The 22,260-nt window shown below is 43.0% G+C and overlaps 1 protein-coding gene and 1 long non-coding RNA gene across 3 annotated transcripts; one reads left to right on the top strand and one right to left on the bottom strand.

Moving 5' to 3' along the window:
• The first annotated feature begins 263 nt into the window (after nt 1-263).
• LOC135825211 (uncharacterized) lies at nt 264-21,641 on the top strand. Of its 2 annotated transcripts, none has more exons than XR_010555035.1 (4): nt 264-799; nt 14,520-14,656; nt 16,015-16,078; nt 21,062-21,641. It is a non-coding gene; the product is annotated as an uncharacterized LOC135825211 (long non-coding RNA). The 2 variants fall into 2 exon arrangements; XR_010555034.1 differs by lacking the exon at nt 21,062-21,641 and adding an exon at nt 16,710-16,861.
• Nucleotides 2,580-14,401, bottom strand: LOC135825210 (dentin sialophosphoprotein-like). Its single transcript, XM_065337946.1, has 23 exons — nt 14,288-14,401; nt 13,854-13,942; nt 13,525-13,587; nt 12,567-12,617; nt 12,126-12,167; nt 11,711-11,755; nt 11,056-11,097; nt 10,603-10,662; nt 9,501-9,542; nt 8,974-9,033; nt 8,591-8,632; nt 7,853-7,912; nt 7,602-7,643; nt 7,104-7,163; nt 6,837-6,878; nt 6,000-6,044; nt 5,584-5,643; nt 5,354-5,389; nt 5,052-5,087; nt 4,366-4,407; nt 4,048-4,089; nt 3,542-3,597; nt 2,580-3,195 (listed from the first exon to the last, which is right to left on the bottom strand). Exons 2-22 carry the CDS (start codon nt 13,918-13,920, stop codon nt 3,581-3,583), a joined length of 996 nt encoding a protein of 331 aa, XP_065194018.1. The 5' UTR covers nt 13,921-13,942; nt 14,288-14,401; the 3' UTR covers nt 2,580-3,195; nt 3,542-3,580.
• Nucleotides 21,642-22,260: the final 619 nt, after the last annotated feature.

Here is a 22,260-nt window from a genome sequence, read left to right as displayed (position 1 = left end):
AAAAATTAAAGTTCGCAAATCCGCCTTCCCACTACCTATAACATTGTGTTGAGAAACACAATCAGAAGCATAAACAGAAAGTTTTATTCGACTGAAGCCATAAAGTAAAACTCGCACCTGATGCTTTAGTTCGCTAGAGTGACCTAACGCACTCTATGCGCTAGTTTCCTAGTTCATCCTCAGCGCTAAAACTTACAGAAGAGCTAGGCATCGATCCATGATGTACTTTCCTCACTTTTAAGAATCGTCAATCGAGAAACGCTGTCGAGCTGGTGTACCTAGCGCTAAGAGCCACATTGGTAGACTGGAGTGTTTGCTCTTTTCCCACTCAAAACAACACCCGAGGACTGTATGGAAGAAGGTGTTAAAAGTATCCATAATAGCGCTGAATTTCTGAAGAAAGATGCGATCTTGTAGAAAAGTTGTTTGCGAATGGACATGGCGGGGTTTGTATAATAATTATTGCTGTGATTGCTTGCAGTAAAGCTTTGGAATCCCGTCAAGGCTCTGTGCCGATCTCTTTCATTTTCTGCACGTCTTAGCCACTGGGTGACTGGACCTGTGGGTATCAGTAGACTGAACGGACAAGTGCCAATAAACGAAACAATGAAGCGGCACATGTACTTGTACTACTACTACGTTGTTCTTGCTCGGGTGCAGTTCGCTCCGCATCTACTCCGCCGGAGTAGATAGTTCTGCATCACATGACGTCCTGTGGAGGTGAAGTACGCGGCACTTCGTCAACGCGGAGTGAGTTGATGAAGCGGTTTTCGGAACCGGCGAGCACTAGCGCAAGCAGGTAAGAACGTTTACCATCTTTTTCAACTAGTGAATATCAACGGACTACAAAGATTACACAGCACTGAAGCAAACAAATCGCATTCCGCTATTACTCGGAGTTACTCTGAGTTTTCACACGAAACTCCGAGTAACAGCGGAAAGAGATTATTGGCTTCATTGTTGTGTAATATTTGTATTACTGGCTGTGTCCACTGGACATGGAGCAGTGTAAGCAGCCTGTGCAACTTAGACAACTGTCTATCAACGGACTAGTTAGTAATGACTATCTAAATGTACAGCGAGTACCTGTTCTTTTGGAGCAATGTTTTGTCCTATCACTCTCCAAAGTCACTACATGTAGTTTATTCTTCTACCGCTTGTCGTCCATTATCGGCCTTACTACGGTTAGGCCCCCGTGTAATAAGCCGGCATTTTTTGGAGCATTTTCGGTACAATCCGGGGACCCAGCACTTTGAGCTCGTGATGCAGCATTTTGGGGGAAACGGAGCACTTGGCCGTTGTGTATCAAAATAATTGAGAGAAGAAAAACTTCCCAAACAAGAACGTCACTTCCGCATTCCGTGGGTTAGCTTCTTGTTGAGTAGTTTATGAATTGAAAATAATCATGATAATGGTTTTGATCAAGGAGTCGTAAAATACCGGTATTTTCTGACTCCCTGGTTTTGAGTCTTTTGACGGCGTGTGCTGAGGATTACAAAAAGTGAGCATTTTCCGAGCATTTTCGGCAAGGTTTGGGAGCATTTTCGGCAAGGTTTACGAGAATTTCCCAAAAGCATTTTCGGCAAAGTTTCGGGCATATTCCATCGGGCCCTAACTACGGTACTGTACTAGAACAGGGCGCAGAACAGATGTACATGTACATGTACAGTGAAACCTGTCTAAGACGACCGCTCAAGGGATCTTCAAAGTGTGGTCTCTGTTACCAGGTGGTCTCTTTATCCCTTGCCATTTGACTGGAAATAGCATCCCTTGGTCCTTGCTGCAGTGGTCTTCTAGGGCAGGTGGTCGCCTTGACAGGATTTACTGTATAGTGTAGGTCTATTTTTTTTACATGAACGCGAGTACTGAATTCATTTCCACGTGAAACTGGAGAACTGAACAGGTAGACTAAGTGAAGTGGCAGGCATCTAGATGTATTAAAAACGCTTTAGTTCACTATATTTAGCGAGCACCTTTGTACTAATAGCTACATGTACATGTATGAACAAAATTAAAATGGCGGTCATGTCAAACAACAAAGCAGCAAAGGTTTAGTTCCAGAACACCTTCGAAGCTTTTTTTTGGACATGAGCGCCAGTTTAATTTTTTGTTCTTAGCTATTTTTACGGTTATTATCTCCCCTTCCACCTTGGTCTTAGTTTTTTTTTGTTTTTTGTTTTTTTTATGTTTATTTGAATTCTGATAGCTCAACAGTACAGAAGTACAACTACAAAGAGTACCGAATAGAAGGCCCCGAGAACGGGAAACCAAAAAAACAGTTCCAAATAATGTGTTCTAGAAGGATGAATGTATTTGGGGACATCTGCCATATGCTATTCTGGTCTGTGGGGAAAGTGAATAGTTCTAGGAAGTTCAACTCGGATGGTGAGCCAATTAAATTATGGTGAAAAAGGAGAAGGAAAACCTTGTCAGTTTTGTGTCATTTTTTCGCATTCGCTGACCGTGTAGGATCTGATTGCGTTGGTGGACAGTTATTCATAACTCGTAACATGTTTTCCTTCTCCTTTTTCACCATAGTTCTAGGAAAGCGTTTCATAGCTTCTAGACCACGCTCAAACTGCGTGAAGCACAAACGTGTTGTAACCAGTTTTTCCATTGCGGTATGCGACAGTTGAGTATGGAGCAAAGCAGCACATGCGTACTGTGATCGCTGATAAAACTACACAAAGGAAAAAGCAGTTGTATGAAAGTAAAAAAGAGTAAAATATCGTGTCCGTTCCGGAAGGGAACTCACTACGGACGCTAACATCCTGTAAACCTGCATGGAAGAGTCGTTGGTAATAACAAGGATAAAAATGCACCAGGACCTCTAGATGACTTCCTCGTGATTATCTTGGGCTAGTTATAGGAGAGGTATTGGATGGGATTATTAGCAGAGAAGACACAGATTACTGGCCTTATGTAGATTATGAGAGGGTATTCTGCAAACTTGAAGCTGTTTGCACACGTTTTGTAAACAAAGTAAAAGAACAAGAGTAAAATTGGTTCTTGAAAACCATTTCTTGAGTCCTGATGATGGTGGTGAAGAGTTTACAAACTGTTATTTTCTTGCCGTAAACATGAGAACATCAAAAAGAAAAGTTGACGTGCAAGAGGCGCGGAAGTTATGGCCAGTCAATGCTTTCAGTTCGTGATTAGAAGGATCCATCAATCCTCATTATCCTATGTTTACCCAACGAACGAGAACAGTGACAAGCAAATTGAACATGATCAGCCAAAAACCATTCTCAAGAGACCTGCAGTCTGCTGTCATGTTATACCATTACGCAACCATTCCTAATGACTACTATCAACAAATTCATCCACTCTGCAGTTATTCTCAATGCATGGCTGCATCAAAAAAGTTCACAAATCCTTTCATACTCCATGCTGAGTTCATACATGGTGGCATCTAGTGTCGGCTGAAGGGAAAATATCAAGCGGTGGGAGATGGGAGAGGATGTCTGGGCGCATACTTAACTCTCCACTCTCCATACGTCTGCACACACCAATAACTTAATAGTGGATTACATGTATTACCTTAGATCGCTCAGTTCGTCAGGCGTGAGATGAGGAACATTCAGCGCTTGAAGATATCTGCAAACAGACAATCAGTTGTAAACATTACGATTTCAGTAGGGAAGAATTGCATCATATTCATCGCTTTTGACTTTGCGTTAACCACAACATCAAGACAACTTTTAGGACATTCATGTTAAAAAGTTCATGTTGAACGAATATAGGCACCCTACGACAAGCATAAAAAAGTGAGCTAATTCGTACTGACACTTACATTGGATTCTTAGAAACGATGCATGCAGCAGGATTTCACATATGGAACGATTTTTTCAATATGGCACCTTACAGAAGAGAGACATTTGAGATGAACTGCAGCTCCTGTGTATCTTGAAGATGTATTTCCGCAATATATTATAATATACTCTCTCTCTTCATTATTATTAGCTAAAAGAAAGAGTTTTGACTTTTGAGAAAGTATGATTATACGCGTTGAGCGTGTGACGTGAGAATCATTTTATCCACGCTTACCGTCAGAAGAGTCTGAGTCAGAGTCGCTACGCTTGGCGATATCTATCAAACATGAAGTGTACAAGTACATAGTGTAGAACGAAGGCTATTAGGGGTGAATGATCGAAAGCTACAATCATCTAGCGTGTGGTTTTGTACCCAGAGCTCGGGTGTAGGTGCCTTTTCCGTATTTAGAGAGGTACATGTACATGTCTATCACGTACAGATCGTGATCCATGTTTAAACGTATGGATGCCAAATGCGTGAGTTAAGAAAACGTCCTTAGTACATTCAAAACATTCTTGAACTATTTTGAAGTATACGAAGCAAATTTCTTACCATCCGATGAATCGGAATCAGAGGCGCTGCGCTTGACGATATCTGCAACGCAATAAAAATAATAGAAGTGGTTATGTTACCAACTACTTCAAAAAGAAGAAGCCACTGATCACGACGAGTTTTATTTGAAGTTGCAGATGCAGAATTGTGAGCACCTCGAGCAAGTTTTCATCCTTTCAACAATCAGGATGGCTTTGTGTTCATAACCCGCTACTTGAAATCAGGTCGCTAACCTTTGGTAAAGGCGGCTCAACGATTCTCTGTTGAGTACTAGCAACTAGATAACATACTGAAATAACAAGGTTTTATTGTCATGGAATGCTTACATAGTGACGTAACAAGGACTGGGGTCAATGCGTGGGCCAGGTGTGGACTACATGTACTAGTATACCCACGTTGGAAAAATAGAACTTCGCCAAGATGAGTGTTTGAGAGCTAGATGAAGGATACAGATTACACCAGTTGTTCAGGGTTTATCTGCTTTCAATTACCACATGGCCTCCATGCCACTTTCTGGGTTAACCTTGTGTTGGATTCTAGGCTTGGTCGGAGGAATATAAAAAGCCAGTTCTTTGAGTAGTGGTGTAGCCAGACCTCAGCGAACATTACCACTCTATCGCCCGCCATTGGGTTCCATGGTGAAGGAACAACTATTTTGAGGATATCACGTAAAGTGTTAGGCTTACCATCCGAAGAGTCCGATTCGCTTCTTTTCGCGAAATCTACAAAATAAAACACTCAGGATATACAATATTCCTTGGTCTTTGGACCTTTTTCTTTTCTATAAATAAGCAATAATTTATAGTTCGCTTAGACGCGTTTCCGACGCCAAGACAGGAAGCGGTACTTTCACAACCCAAAAAGATCAATTCCGGATACTGCTATTCCTGGCAGACCTCACCGAACATTACCACACTATCGCCCGCCATTGGGTTCCATGATGAAGCAACAATTATTTTGAGGATATCATGTAAGGTGTTAGGCTTACCATCCGAAGAGTCCGATTCGCTTCTTTTCGCGATATCTACAAAATAAAACACACAGGATAAACAATATTCCTTGGTCCTTAATAAGCAATATAGTTCGCTTAGAAGCGCTTTCGACGCCAAGACAGGAAGCGGTACTTTCACGAACCAAAAAGATCAATTCCGGATACTGCTATTCCTGGCAGATCATAAAAATAATTGTATCACTTTGACTATCCAATCAAGGACATACCATCTGAGGAGTCACTGGAGTCGGACTCACTGGAGTCTGAGGCACTGCGCTTGGCAACATCTGCAGAAATGAAGGTAGTTGGGAGAGAATGGGTCGAAGGTTTATACGGATTTGTATATCAAGCTAAGATATTATGCCTTCACAATCGAACAACAAGGGCAAGGCTATTTTGGCGCTAATTTGAGTGATGCACTCATAAAGTAATTATTTGAAAAATATTATTACTCCAGGCAATGCTATAGCCACTGATCATTCCAACTCAACTTGAATTCCATGCTGTTGCTGAATTATATTCTTGCCGGTAGAGCAAGCGAATAATTCTTAACACATTCTTCAAATATCAATTCCGACGCTGCAATTTCTGGCAGACCATTATTGTCTAGATGATCACTCTGACTATCTAGTCTTGGACATACCATCTGAAGAGTCACTTGAGTCTGAGGCACTGCGCTTGGCAATATCTGCACAAGTAATGGTAGTTTGGAGAGAATGGGATTAAGGTATGTACGTAAAGGAATAGAAAGCCAAGAGATCTGCCTTCACAATCGTTTCGTCATGAAATCGAAGAATAAAATGGGGTTGATCAACTGACAACTTTATCCAGTTGGTATTCACAATCTGCGTATACGCTGCATTAAAATTCCCATCGTTAGTACAGAAGGCGCTGGAAGCAACACAGACTTGCCTTGTCTTTGAAATCAGAATTCTAGTATTGCAATAGGCTACTGTGTTTCCGGGCCGCTAGTGAAAATTACGAGGGATACAGGTGGGATACAGGTGGGATACAGGTGGCCCTTTTCCTTCAATAAAGTTCATGTAGTAAGTACGTTTTTCTAATTGTCCGCAAATTCCTACGCAGCCACTTACACATTTAGGAAACTTCACTTCTCAACTTCAAACTCCAACAACGGTCTCTTCACCGCGATTCAAATTCTGTGTGATTTAAATTTGAATTTGAATCGCAGTATTATTATATTAAAAGAGACCGTTTTTGGAGTTTGGAGTTGAGAAGTGAATTTTCCTAAAGGTCGTAAGTAAGTAAGTACATGTATTAAGCCTAATCATGAACTAGGCAACTTAAATTCGGTGTGATTTAAATTTGAATTTGAATCGCAGTAAGAGAAGTGAATTTTCCTAAATGTCGTAAGTAAGTACTTGAATGAAGTAAGCCTCGTGACTTCATCAAAATAATAATATGAACTTTGTAACGTTGGTGTGTCCTTTGCACTCTATTATTTACGTTCTGATCTTACCGTCGGAAGAGTCCGAGTCTGAGTTGCTCCGCTTGGCGATATCTAAAAAACACAATAAGGCCAGCTTCAAAATTAATACTCCAGGCACTGCAGTAGATACTGACCGATCCAAAAATATCTTGAATACTATGATGTTGCTCAGTTCTATTCTTGCCTAGAAAGCAAAAAAATTAGAAATAGTACTGAAGTACATTCTTCAAAATTCAGTTCCGGATACTGCAATTTCTGAGTATCCAATCTTTCGCACTTATCCAATCTTGGACATACCATCTGAGGAGTCATTGGAGTCGGACTCGCTGGAGTCTGAGGCACTGCGTTTGGCAACATCTGTAGAAAAAATGGTAGTTGGGAGAGAATGGGTCTAAGGTAGATACGGAAATGAATATTAACCTAAGAGATATGCCTTCACAATCGTTTCGTTGTGCGATCAAAGATTCCACCGTTAAAATGAAGAATTACGAATAGTGATAGAAAAGGGGGTTGTTCAACTGGCAACTGCTCTATTCAGTTGCTATTCAGTTCCTATTCAATTTCTTCTATTGTGAGAATTATAATTATTAACGCTTCGGGACAGTCACCCATCGTCATAGCAGCAGGCGATGGACGCACCACAGATTTGCCTTGTCTTTGAAAAGAGAATATTAACATTACTATTGGCTACGTTGTCTACGGGCCGCTTGTTGTAATATTGGTGTGCATATTGCACTCTATATGTGTTAAAAATATCATCGCACGCGAGGAATGCATCTCGGAAGGTGATCTCACCGTCAGAAGAGTCCGAGTCTGAGTTGCTTCGCTTGGCGATATCTAAAAAAAACAGTAAAACCAGCTTTAGAATGTATACTGCACTGCAGCAGGTACTGAAAATTCCAACACAACTTGAATACTATGATGTTGCTCGGTTCTAGTCTTGCCGGAAAAGCAAAAAAAATAAAAAAAATTGTACCAAATGTCAATTCCGGATACTGCAATTTCTGAGTATCCAATCTTTCGCACTTATCCAATCTTGCACATACCATCTGAGGAGTCATTGGAGTCGGACTCGCTGGAGTCTGAGGCACTGCGCTTGGCAACATCTGCAGCAAATAATGATAGTTGAGAGAGAATGGGTCTAAGGTATATACGGAAATGAATACCAAGCTAAGAGATATGCCTTCACAATCGTTTCGTTGTGCATTCAAAGAATCCACAGTTACTGACGCAAAACACTATGTGTTTTGTTCATCATTGTGTCAGAAGGTTGAACCCATAAAGAAAGGAAGATGGGTGAGTTTTTTGTCGTCTCCTGAACTGTATTTTTCACTTTCAGACGTATTGGCAGCTTTCACGCAACGTGTTGGACCCAAAACAGACTTGACTGGTCTTTGAAATGAGAATATTTATATTGCTATCGGCTACTGTGTCTCCGGGTCGCTCTTGACCGTTAATAGCGATACAGGTCGCCTTTTTCGTGCATTACAGAACATTTTGTATGCTTACATACATGTACTTTATAAATATATTATTATTCTCGCAAAAATACTGAGTTGCAAAGGCAAAGCATGAGCCACATACTCCTGCGGAGGGGCAGGGGCAAGATTGATCGGTACCGGCCCCGCTACTACCAGTACCATCTCAGCGGCACCATCGGGCCATAAATCACCTGAATATTACAGCAGATCAATACAGCCACAAACCAACGCTGCTATGGTATGTGGAGGGCGAACGTTCGAATCTCTCAATCTTGTAAATGGAAGACAGTATCATTTTCTTACCGTCGGATGAGTCCGAGTCGGAGTTGCTACGCTTGGCAATATCTACAGATCATAGCATGAAAAGAATGTGCATTGTCACCAGCAGCAGCAGCTCATTATTGTATAGTCCGTACCACTTGGTCACATGCGACCACCCGGTCAATATTATTGTAGTTCAAAGAGATCATAAAGCATTGCACATCAGCACCTTGCACCTGACATGGACTTGTCATTTCTTCAGTGTAATGCGATGATTATCCAGTTTACAATGTACAGTATACAATGTGACATGACGTCACGGGTACCCAAACATGTAACTGCATTGTAGTTGCATGTACATGTTTGGGTACCCGTCACGTGACAGCTACACAACCTAGTACATTTTAGATCACCTCATGCATTACCATCGGATGAGTCAGTGGAGACACTGGACGCAGAGTCGGAGGCGCTACGCTTGGCGATATCTGCGGAAATGTTAACGAAAGATATTCAGAAGGAGAGAGAAGCATGGACAGAGACAAAAAGACAATGTGAGACAGATACAGAAAGGCAATGCGAGACAGAGAGGAGTATTAGTGAGAGAAGAACGTCATATGAAGCTCCAAACGTGACATGTGCAGCACTACTAGTTCTTCCGATATTGCTTCACTGAATCAGTCCGCAATATCACGAGTGAATAGTGCCCAGTGTGTGCGACGAAAACACCAGAGAGAACAGTGGTCGTACTAAGAAGCAAAAACGCCATGAAAACTTCAGAAAAGTCTCAGTATGACCAACAGGCCATGAAGCACCTGAATACTGATTGAAAATGACCAATACGAAAAAATATAAAAATAATAATAAAAACGTGTAGGTGATACCGTTTAAGGTGAGCAAAAACTTTCTCTACTGTCAGCCTTCTTTATAACAGAAGACGGGATCGTTTTCTTACCGTCCGATGAGTCGGAGTCGGAATTGCTACGCTTGGCAATATCTACAGAACATAGGATAGAAAAGGAGTGCATTAAAACCTGCATCAGCGGCAACCCATTAATACTGTGTAGTCCTTGGTCACATCCTTGGTCACATCCTTGGTCACATCCGACAACCCGGTCAGCAAAATGTTGTTCCAAGAGTAGATCTGTTTCTTCTTCTTTTTTTCATTATTTTTTATGAAAGTGCACATAGAATGGACGAGAACAACAACAACATCATCAAGAGAATATAGGGGACTACAAAGGGCGTGTAGGTACTATTGAGCTGTGCCGGTGAGGTGAAGTGCGCTCCCCATCTACATGGACATAGTACATTGTTTTTCAACATGTAGCATATGACATTGATCAGTCATTTCCTTATTCATTCTACAGTGTACAGTGTTATAGTTATCCGTAACGACTTTCATTACGTAATCCTGCAACCTATTTTTAATTAATCTGTCACGCTCGTCTCCTGCTCTCTATATATGCATGTAAGGCTGCTGGTCCACTATTCAGATTATCTCTCTGTGCGGGTATGTGCCCGTGTCGTGTGCGTGATGTGTGTCTGTGCCTGTGCGCACCTGTGCGTGTGTATACGTGTGTGTGGGTGCCTGTACGCCTGTCTTACTATCTGGCCATGCGTCTATGTCATTTTTCCTACCTATCCACTTTTTATTTTTTATTTTTACATTCTCTCTCCCTCCAAGTGTGTGCATATTATGTGTGAAAATGTGCATTTACCTGCCAGCTGTGCATGTCTGGCTGTTTCTGTGTCTGTGTGTTTGCTTTTACGTATTATTGCTAACTTCGTAACTGTGTGCCAGCCTGCTTGCATATATCTTATTTTTAGCCTCTATTTTCTTACACAAGGCAGTGTTGTTTGCTTATCATTCAAGAGTGTCCCACCTAGTATTCTTCCTCTCCTCATAATCTGATTTTTATGATACTATATTAGTGCATCTAGCCCACTAGAAGCCCGGACCTCAGGTTGACCGAGTGCAATAGGTGTCCCCACCATTTTGCTTCCCAATTCTAACCGGATCGGAGTCCATGGGCACTTCTAAAAAAGACTATTACCATCGGATGAGTCGCTGGAGTCACTGGAGTCAGAGTCGGAGTTGCTGCGCTTGGCAATATCTACAGGAATTTTAGAGAAAGAGTTCCAGAAAGGAAGAGAGGGAGAGAGAGCAAGAGAAAAAGGATAGGGAAAAAAGAATGTTTGATATATGAAGGTTAGCTAAGTGTCGTACGAAACTCTGAAAGTAATCTTGTGAGGCAACAAAAGTTCTTTCTGTATTGCCTCACCGAATCCGTCCGTAAACTCGCGAGTGAACCATGCACAGTGTCATTTGGGGAATCATTAGCCACGAGAACAATGGTCGAATGCTTGGAAGATCATGAAAGTCTCGGCACCTGGGTATTGATTGTGAATGAGCAATACAACTCAAATGAAACGCTGATTTAGTGTGGAGAAGAAAGAACTATCGCATCTCTCAATCTTGGTAACAGAAGACAGTGTCAATTTCTTACCGTCCGATGAGTCCGAGTCGGAATTGCTACGCTTGGCAATATCTACAGATCATAGGATAGAAGCAGAGTGCATTGAAACCAGCATCAGCAGCTCATTACTGTCTAGTCCGCCCCCAGTTGGTCACATGCGACCACCTGGTCAGCTACCAGTCAATGTACAGTGCTACAGTGCTGTAGTCCAAAGCTACATGTCAATGTACAGTGCTGTAGTCCAAAGCTACATGTCAATGTACAGTGCTGTAGTCCAAAGCTACATGTCAATGTACAGTGCTGTAGTCCAAAGCTACATGTCAATGTACAGTGCTGTAGTCCAAAGCTACATGTCAATGTACAGTGCTGTAGTCCACATGTCAATGTACAGTGCTGTAGTCCACATGTCAATGTACAGTGCTGTAGTCCAAAGCGAACAGTCTACCTTTGCACATCAACACCTGGCACGTGACATTGACCAGTCTTCATTTCCGTATTCTTTGCCTACACCACAGTTTACAGTGTAGTTAACTACAACATGTATGATTGAGTACCCGTAAAGTAATAGATACAGGTACATGTATACAACCTATCTCATAACCACATGAGAAATAAATAAATAAAATAAATGTTTGTATAAGCAACCAATCCTTGGATCTTATGTATATTAATCTTATATGATTACCATCGGATGAGTCACTGGAGTCGGAGGCGCTGCGCTTGGCAATATCTGCGGAAATGTTTAGAGAAAGAGATCCAGAAAAGAAAGAGATAATTATATCGAAAGAGATAGAAAAGAGAGATACTATGGGGGTGTCATACGAGACTCCGAAATGACCTATTCGGCAATACTAGTTCTTCTGGTATTACTTCCATTGAGCGTGTCCATGCAATCGTGTGTGTGCAGTGCACTATACCGCCAAGGACAACCTCAGAGACGACAACAATGGTCGGAATAAGTCCATGAAAGTCTCGGCGTCATCAGCAGGCCATGACGTACATGAACACTGATTAAAAATGATCAATATTGCTAAGTGATGGGAGGGCAACACTTTCTCTAATGTCAACCTTCAAAACAGAAGACAGGATCATTTTCTTACCATCCGATGAGTCCGAGTCCGAATTGCTGCGCTTGGCAATATCTACACATCATAGGATAGAAAGAGTGTGCATTGTAACCAGCAGCATCAGCTTATTACTAGTCCGTCCTACTTGGTCATCTGTGACCAACAGGTCAGCAAATTATAGTTCAAAGAGAACATGTTACATCGCACATTAACACCTGGCGCTTGACATTGGTCACTTCAGTATACTTCACCTCAAGTGTACAGTGTACAGTGCAGAGGTATGTATGAGTATCTTTCTGGTAAAATATCAACACTCATTCAATACCTATCTGGTACAATTAAATTTATTAGTTCAGTTCAGCGGTTTCCTTACATATTGATTCATGAATAGCTATAGAGTTTCTTTGGAATGCCCATACAAGAGGCCATTCATGATGAGTATCGCTATATATCTTATATCTTCTCAATCATTACCATCGGATGAGTCACTGGAGTCAGAGTCGGAGCTACTCCGCTTGGCGATATCTGCGGAAATGTTGGGGAAAGAGATTCAGAAAGAGAGAGAGGGAGATCGAGAGAGCGGATAGAGAAGAGAGAGATGAACGTCCCACGAAACCCCTGACTTGACCTATGCGGCAATACTAGTGCTTCCTATATTGCCTCCAATGAGCCTGTCCGTAAATTCGCGTGTGTACAGTGCACAATGGCATCAACGAAAACTTCAAACACGCGAACAATGGCCCAATGTTTGTTGCCTGATCTAAATCTGACCTGCCTTACCAGACAACAGTATTGCTATAAAGGTTTGTGGTTTTTCAATAAAAAAAATAAAAAATAAAAATGGGAGCAAGCAAAACACTTGAGAGGCCAAACCACCGAAGAGCGTGTGATTTCTTAATACCTTTTTGTATTACTTGGACTCGTAGACCAGATGGGCAGCGAATGGTGTGCACCATGATACATTATACACTTATGCTTAATAGACATTGTCAATTACCAGTACATTTACGCGCTGGGTGTTTCGATGCCTAACAGCATATTTGAAGTGCTGAAGGTGTTAACCCTTTGGAGCCCGTACATTAGAAATTTAGAATATTGACGGTATACCGTCGATGGACTAAAACGTTCGTAACTCACTCCACATTTGACGGGGCTCCACGATCGAAATATCAAGAAAGACGCTGAAGAGCTCAGCTTTCTAATGCAAAAATCGCCGCCGAAGAGCTACTACATGTACATGTATGTCGCGTTGCAGAGATAATATCTCTGCTATAATAGTGCTCGACATTTCAGTTACGGCAAAAGTCGAATTTTTTTCTCGTTGACTGGCCTGGAGTGAGAGATGGCTGATTGACTGGAGTGGAGCCTCTTAGTATTGAAGAAAGCAGATCTAAAACGTATTAGAAAGCGTTTTAGCTGGAAAGCAACATACCGTCACTGCTAGCGCTGTCAGATGACATACGCATAGCTACATCGCGAGCATTTTTGGCGGGAGCTGCGCAGTGAGCACACCAAATAATACAGGATTGTGAGAAACGTTTTGTAATGAATTTCCTAAATGTACTATAGGTAGTAGGCAGTGAAAGACATGACCGATATTCATAATAACTACGTGCAGGCGGTCAGTGAGGCCATGAGCATATCCAGACACCTACGTGTATGCTAATATTATTAATCATCGCTTCAATCAATCAATTTGAAAACCTTTTTAAAAAATTGAACAAGATGACCAAAAGTCTGAAATTTTCACATCTTTGTTACCTGCTTGCAGTGTACAGGCCAACATGGCTATCAGTACTGTGAGCAGAAGAATGTTGTGAGAAGCCATCTTGATGTTCTCGGTTGAGAGCCTGGAACAAATCAGAATTGTATCAACGGGTCAGCAAGAAATGACATTCTGTGTGCTTTTCGCCTCGATATCAGGGTATGCTTATTCTCAGTCCTATTACGTCTGTGCCTCCTCTCACATTCATTCATTTTATTATAACTGTACGTTCCTCAGAGATATCTTGGATAAAGTTCATACTATAAAGAGATATCTTGGATAAAGTTCATACTATAAAGAGGTTTGGCTGGCAATATCCCACAATGCGCTCAAAGACTCAGACCTATCTTCAGTTTGACAGATTCAGTTCAGAAATCACCAAACAACGAAACACAAGAAGACAAGGTTTTGCTAGCAAGCGTAACCTTACCTTGGCCAGGAATTGATTTTCTCGAGCGAAAGTTTTCGGGTACGAAGATTAGTGAAGACACCTGAGTCTAATGCTGGCCTTTTATATCTTCGTTTTGTATTGTTTGGTGTGTGACCAAGGGTATTTGTATAGCTTGTTGTGTAGAGTGTGTTAGTGTGCTGAACCACGACCTCCGCATTGTACATGTATAGTTCATATATTGACACTCTGTTCCTGTTGACACTGCATTCAGGCGCTGGCACGGCGATGGGTGAACCAACCGAGCAAGAGCTGAACTAGCCCAGCGGATGCCGGATGGCATCAGCGAACTGCGAAGGAAAGTTCCCGAACGGACTGAGGGACAGAACGACGACTGTTACCGTTGTACCTGTAAGCGTATCTGTGTTGCTTGCTACCCACTCAATGTGGGTAGTGTGAATATGAGGTGGAACAAGAATGCCAAACTGAACAGCCAGGTCTTGATCCTCTCAAGATCATGCTGGCGTGAATGGCGTATGCTAGTAGAAATACCTACATGCACATGTAGCATGACGTACGGCCAGGCTGTCACATCACGCCTGCTCGATTTGAATTGCCTTGAAGTAGCACTTGTGGCCAGGGCTGTTAGAGTTTACTGATTGGTGGACGGAGCGGTGCAACAAGAGAGAAGAAAATAGAATTTAGGAATTGCGCAATTTATTTTGAAGCACACGCACAACACTCACAACAGACAGCGATAGGTTGTGGTTGGCACAGGGAAGTGAGGGAGGAGAAACTAGAGCCTTTCAGTGCTGGTGTTGGGTGTGATACCCAAGGCTGGATGCATTGAAAATGCTCTTGAAGGTCAGCGAGGCTAGTTATGCTCCCTACTTTTTGTTGATTGATTATAGTGGAGTGTTGGTAAATTGATGAATGCGAATATCGTGAGAATTGTAATAATGGGAGGGAGATGTGGGGAAATGTGTCCACCACGAGGAGACAACTTGCAACAATTTGAGAACTAAGCAAGAAAGGAAAGCACAGCCAGAAAGGAAAGCACAGCAAGAATGGAAAGCACAGCCAGATCTTGGAAACTAACACTCGTTGCACTGTATCTAGACTACTAAACAGCTGGGTATGAGTGAGTGCGAGAACGTCACTAAAGTGGATCATACATGTATTGGCAGAGAATGGGGCCGCTAGCCGTACCAGAGTACCAGTGCTTAGTGCATGGAAGGTATGCAGAGTTCAGCGCGAAATGTACTAAGAGATTGGGTATGCGTTTCCAAATATTAACTATTTTTTCGTTCTGAGTACAAACAGTACAGCGCGTGTATGTTCCCCGCAACTGTGATTGCCTTTGCGTTTGGGCTTTCCTGTACGTACCGGCTATCAGAGCGCGTTGACATGGTTGATCCGCATGCCCACCCACACGCAATACAGTCAGCGTGGCTCAGGCTCAGAGATATCGCGACGCGACGGAAATCGCGACGGAAACAGAGGTTCTTCTGTGTTTTACTAGACTAGCCGGTATACCGAGCACTGAGCTCAGCCATGCGGCGCGCGATGCTTAGCCGTGTCCAGCGGCAGTACATGTACATGTACATGCGTTCTATGTATTGTGAGTGTCTAATCCTGTATGTTTGCACCTCGTTCACTCCACCTACGGGCTATACGTGTTTGCTGCATTCTTTAATGACACTTTTACAATATCATTAGCAACAGTATCACCACCACACCTGTACTGTACATTCACCTGGCATGCGTAGGCCCTGCGCTGTTCGACTGGCATTGAACGAGAACAGGAATGGGGAACCGGTTCAAATCGTACAGGTAAGAACGAGTTAATAATGCCTAATCTTTCCGTGCTGAATCCCCTGAAAGTGATGTTCAATTACGGCGCTACTGCTCTGAACCACTGGGAGACGTCCTATGCACTGTAATCGCTCCTAGCCTACTCCACTGTGTGTCTTGGAGCTTGATGACTGTGTCGTGATACCGTCCAACGTGGAGATTACAGGTTTGAATGATTAGATTCATCATTCCCCTGGATCGCTAGAACTGGCGCATAATTGATCTTTTCAATTAGCGGTTGCATGCATGATGCAAGAAACATACATGTACATGTGCTGTGGAACTACATGTGTCCTACAATTATAAGTCCGAGAAAATGTTTCACAAAGACTTCAACGACTTCGAAGCGGATGGCTGTCTATGTGGGTAGGAAAGGGGTTATCAGGGAGTGAATATGGAACTGAGTGCTTTGTGTAATGTTCACCTCATGTCTGCCGAAGCCAATATGAACACTGTCCAGGCATGCAAGGGTCCTGTAGTGCTGATGCGTTCGTTTAAGCAATTGCAGTACAGTATATGGGTGCATTTTCTATGGCCAGTGTGTGTGTACGGTAACACCACTGCAGCAATGGTGTACTGTGGGTTTTGTGTTTACATGCCAGCCATGCAGTACTGCCAAACGTCTGCAATACATGTCCTATTCAATTATGTCTCCGTCGAAGTAGATCGCAAAGTGTAGAGGAAAAAGAAAGCTGCTTCGCCTTAAAAGGTAACCTGAGTTGTCTTCGCTGACTCTAGAAGCTACAAAATTCCTTCACATCACCATACGTTGTGTCACATGTACCTAAGGCTAATAGTTGCATCAATTGATTGTAAACAACGAGGAATGATTCCGACTGACAATGTTATTTCGAGGGTATTGCGAAACGTCACCACTCCAAAAAGCCGCCACAAATCCAACAGGTGAGAACCAGACGATAATCGTATTGGTTTCCGTGATGCGTCATGCTCTTGTACCCAGTCATTGCTGCACAAAGTACAAGTACGGCAGTAGGCTATCCAGTTTTGAACCACCTCATAATGAATGAATGGACTACTGCTTCTCCAGTAGACCGCTATCTCCAGTGACAGCTGGTTGTCTTGTTTGTTTGTTTAGCCTTATTTTACTTCACCATAAGCACAGGCAAATTCTGCCTTCTCACTGGGCGTATTGCTGCAGCATTCGTAAAATAATGAAGAAAACTTCACTGATGTTGTGCGGCTGAGCTCCTCGGTAGTTATTGGGGTGCAGGTACTTTCCAACGTGGATTGAGGCCCACTTGAACTTTGTAGATTGATTCCTACTGTACAACACCGCCACCTGGGCACCCACGTCAGTCGCTGAGGCCCAACGGGACTCGTTTCATCGATGGCAGTTGCATTATCTCATCGATCAGGTGGCCGCACGCAATAGCCTGAATAAGCAATGTTGCTCTCTACAATTACAAGAGGTGCAAAGCACAACCCATAAGTGACTTTGTTCGATGGAGACTGCTTGGCCATTATACTGCGAATGCCTGATGGATGTCCTGCTATGGCGGCTATGATCAACTACTACCAGGTGAAGGAGTGTGGAGACGAGGGCCAAGAACTATTCTGCCTATCGTGCTATCCCGAGACCTGCAGAGAGTGGGGTGTGGGGGGGGGGGGGGACTCAAAACGATATCTGATCTCCTCTCCCTCCGCGAGATTGCACAGGGAAGAAGGGAGTGGGAGGAACTTTTCCACGATGTTTACGACTAAAACCAAACAATAGTGCTCCAGATCATATCACATTATTGATTGTCATACTAAGTAACTTTATGTAGTAATAATAATCGCCATCAAAACATTTTTTCCGCAATTCGTCTAATAAAGTACAGCCGATAACTACGAAGTCGAAAGCTACACACATGTACCTGTATTTATAGGTTAGTGCATGGCAGGGAGGGCCTTATGGCTTGTTAGTGCCCGACAGGTTAGCCTGAGGGCCGTAGCCCCGAGGGCTACCCTGAAGGGCACAAACAAGCCATAAGACCCTCCCTGCCATGCACTAACTATTTTAGAACGAGGTTACATGCATTATCTCACTTCCATCATGCTTGTGTACCATTATATTGGCTAGTTTGTGGTTTGTGTGGAGAGAGACTTGGTGAGGTATGAAAGAATATTTTCTTCTGGTAAGTTATGGTAACTCAGCACCACTTAGGACTACTAAAAGTAGAATATAAGCAAAGGAAATGCTGGGCTCTTATTGCGAGCTTCATTCTTATTCATAGCTTGTGGAGCTATTTAGGGGATTTGAGAGCCCCTTGTCGATACCTCTAATGACTTCGATCTTCGGTTTTTATAGGTTTCCGCAAGCTGTTGACAAAGGAAATTCGTACAGATGAAAGAATACGGGAGGCAAAAACCGTACACACTTCTGAAATGCGTAGCTTTTAGTAGTACACCGTACATTTTATGCAGAGTTCATTATCTGCACCGTACTATAATGCATACAGGGAGTTGTACGCACCAGTTTAGAGTATATTCAGCGGGCTTTAAACTAATCCAAGGCCCTCGACGCGTCATCAAGAGTAGTAAAATAACGATTGAGCGGGCTTTAAACTCTGATAAGGCCCTTGGCGGGAATGTCGCTGATTGGTCGTTTCCTGGACAACGAGACAGACCTCGTTCTAAAATACAATAATATTTCAAACAAAGGTTCGGGTGGAAAACAGTATTTTGCATGACATAATAATAGTAAGAACAAGGCAGACTCAAACATTCCAACATTCTGCATCTGGTGCGTTGCCAGTGTTGTAGTGAAAGTTCTGATACTGAAGATTTACATCTCGTGGAACTCTGATAGCCGCCGCCAAATCGTCAGTACAACCTCGGCGAAGCGTTCGCGTCAACTGTATACTCGCGTTGACGGAGCTCCGGGTGACCAAGCAGTCTAACAGCTGCAAGTCGCGACTTCCTCCAGTCTCTCCGGAGGCGTAGGTTCGAATCCCACCGCTGCCACCAATGTAATGGGTAGCCGAGTGGTAGGCGCGGTGAAATCAACAAGAATTACTTTTATTCTACTTTCAGGTACACACCTGAGATATAATTATTAGTGAAAGAAGAAACGGCAAAATAACTGACTTTCTCTCCGGTGCACACCTGGAGGTTGAATAGCTCGTTATTATCAAAATCTCATCTTCATCAAAACAGAAATGCGCAGCCGCTTTTATGCAGCAGACGCCGTACGCTTACATACGGAGATACACTAAATACACATCAGCCAAAGCTCCGTATTAGTTCCGTACTACTTCCGTATTGGTCGGGCAGGGATACTACAACACTGACCGTCAATGCTCTCTATTAATCCCTCGCTCCATTCCCTTATTCACTCTATATTTGATGAGAATCGGTCACTTTCCCGAAGGAGAGCGAGGAGAAACGTTACGTCTCCAAACGAGAAGTGAATAAAAATATTTTAAATAATATTTGAGTCCCCCTGGGCACTATGCTCCCTAAAGATCTTCGAAGGAGAATTGAAGAGACTTGTTGGCATCGCTTGGTGCGATGAATAGGCTCCGACGGATTATGCTCGCGAAATCCAGGAATTATGCTTCCATGGATTCTCGCATTATGCTCGTAAAATCCTCATATTATGCTTTGGCATCCGGTGATATACATGTACATGTATATTCACTTTGTTGTACTTATGGAGCCTCAAAGTTCGGAAAATTGTGCCTTTTTTCGTACTTGCAAGTTGCAAGTGGCCATAAGTACAACAAAATACATAGTAGTAGTAGTAGTAGTATTTATTATTTGACTAGGGGAGTCCCAACAGGCATGGCCTTGTTACAGGGAACCCTAGGTGAAGGTGAATCTTTGTGAGGTGAGCAAAAGTACCAGCAGATTGTGCCTGACGACAGTTTGGAGGAAGAGTGTTCCACCGACCTGCCGCCAGAAAAGACACTGAGCGCAGTCCATACCCAATATGTACAGTAGGTAATACTAAGGCAGCTGTATCCTGGGAACGAGTACGAGCATTTGTGTGCGGGCCATGTACATGTGTATCCCCATACCAAGGTGTCCATGCATGTAAGAGGTCAACATGGAAAAGAGAAAACAACACTTCTTCTATTCATTACTTGATTTCTTTTATACTTCAGTAAAAATATTACATGTATTTCATTGCCAAATTATTTTGAGCAACTACAACTACTGTATCAGCATAAGAAGTGCAACTACATGTACATGTAGCTCTGCGGACAACTGTGGCTTCAAGAATAGTCCAATCAATCGTGGGCTGACATGCTATGAAGAACACTATTCACTATTCAGACGCAAACTAGTTTGTTCTAAACATTTTTGGAAATGAGACCACGCATATGGCAGCGAGTTTCTATGGTTTTTGGATCCGCGCGTTTTTTACGCAACCTTCCACATCCGCGGACAGACACAGGCGGTACTACATGTCATATACCGTATCATCTCTAATAAGCACGGTCCTGTATTTTTTCAATGTACCTCCGCCCCGTGCTATTAACATGATTAATGGAGACGTTCCTTTATTGGAGACTGTTCCATTATTATTTTCAACCTCATTTCAGAGGCATGTTGCCATGCCAAATTCATGTATGACACACACATTTCAGGGTTTTTTTCGCCGGTACAGATAATGAATTTACGCAGTGTGCTTATAATGGAGACTGAGCACTTCATTTTTTCAATGCCGCCCCAAGGTGTTCTATTATTGGAGACGTGCTATTATTGGAGACTGTGCTTATATTAGAGATAATACGGTACAGCAGAAGATGTCACTCACTATTCTGCAGGTGCACTGGTGACTGGCGCATGCAAGTTCACGAGAAGGAAGCGGTAACTGGAATGCCAGCAGTATGAGAGGATGTGCATTCTGCGGCGGATCTCACCTGGACCTGAGCTGCACGAAATACACAACAGTAGCACAGCGGAAAGAATAACTGATTGAACAGAAGCTTTGCTTTGTGTGTTTGCGCACAGGTCACCGGTCAACTCAGTGCAAGGCCACCCGCAAGTGTAATGTGTGTTCTCGCATGGGGCACCATCATGTCACGATCTGCTCTGAATCCCAACAGAAATCTGACAGCAGTGCCAACATAGTAGCTGATCAGCCTGTGGCTGACGAGGTACCAGCATCCATGCCATTGGAGGGTGCGCTATGCACGTACCCTGTACCCTGTTTTTTTGTTGGCTTTTGGTACCGCCTCTGTAACTAATACTACTGCATAGGGTGCAAGGTGACCGTTGTCGGTTTTATTGTACTCCATTTATTATTACGCCGTGCATGCACTGAGTCTGTGCTGTACTGTGCATCCATAGGTGCCCGTTTGCGGTATCGCAAGGTGACACGCAAGGTTCATGTATTGTGTTGTCCGCTGCTATTTGAAGCTCTCGGAGTCGGAAGCGTTACCTCTGTTTCTCCTGTTCCTCCCTGCGCGGAGTCTGTAGATCTGGCTTGCAGTTGCTGTTACATGTACATGCATGTACATGCATGTTGGCAATTGCATGTGTTTTGGTTTTCAGTTGACACTCGGCTTCCAGCCCAGTGTCACGTGAACCCTGATTTTTTGAAGACTTTTATTATGTTGCCTGATGATTGCGTAAGCATGAAACTTAAAGTAGCAGCAAACAAGCCTTGATTGTCCTTGTTGTTCTGTAGTGAAGACTTTTATTATTAAATTTTATTTTACTATGAGCCTGTTTATAAACGTGATACAGGCTCAGAACACACTTTTCGTCTAGTTGGCATATCAGGGATATTTGGCGGAGCAGCTGGAGCAGCCCATATCCCCAATTATGACACGCGAGTAATAGTGAAATACGATTGGGGCTAGACTGACTGCGGTAATGTACAGCTAAAATCAAGCAGTCAGTTTGCCCTTAGCATGGCCTTGTCATCAGGGTGCCACATACATTTACATGGAAAGGCAACATGCCGGCTAATCTCCCTGAGTAATTGAGTGGTTATCAGCAGACGATGACGTTGTGTCAATGATGACCTGTCGATGCCCGACAGGAGCCTTGCGAGAAGAGTCCTTGGGCCCGAAGGGTAGGTAAATCCAACTTCCACAATCATGAAGTTTGCGGATGGCCGACATGTAGACATGGACAGATCGGGGCTGAAAAGTTCTGAACAGTTTGGCAGCAAAATAACACAAAGTAAAAAGTGATCACCTGGC

Source organism: Sycon ciliatum, chromosome 9, assembly GCF_964019385.1.
Source record: "Sycon ciliatum chromosome 9, ocSycCili1.1, whole genome shotgun sequence".
In the NCBI taxonomy this organism is placed as follows: Eukaryota; Metazoa; Porifera; class Calcarea; order Leucosolenida; family Sycettidae; genus Sycon; species Sycon ciliatum.
This window is presented reverse-complemented; position numbering and strand designations above follow the sequence as displayed.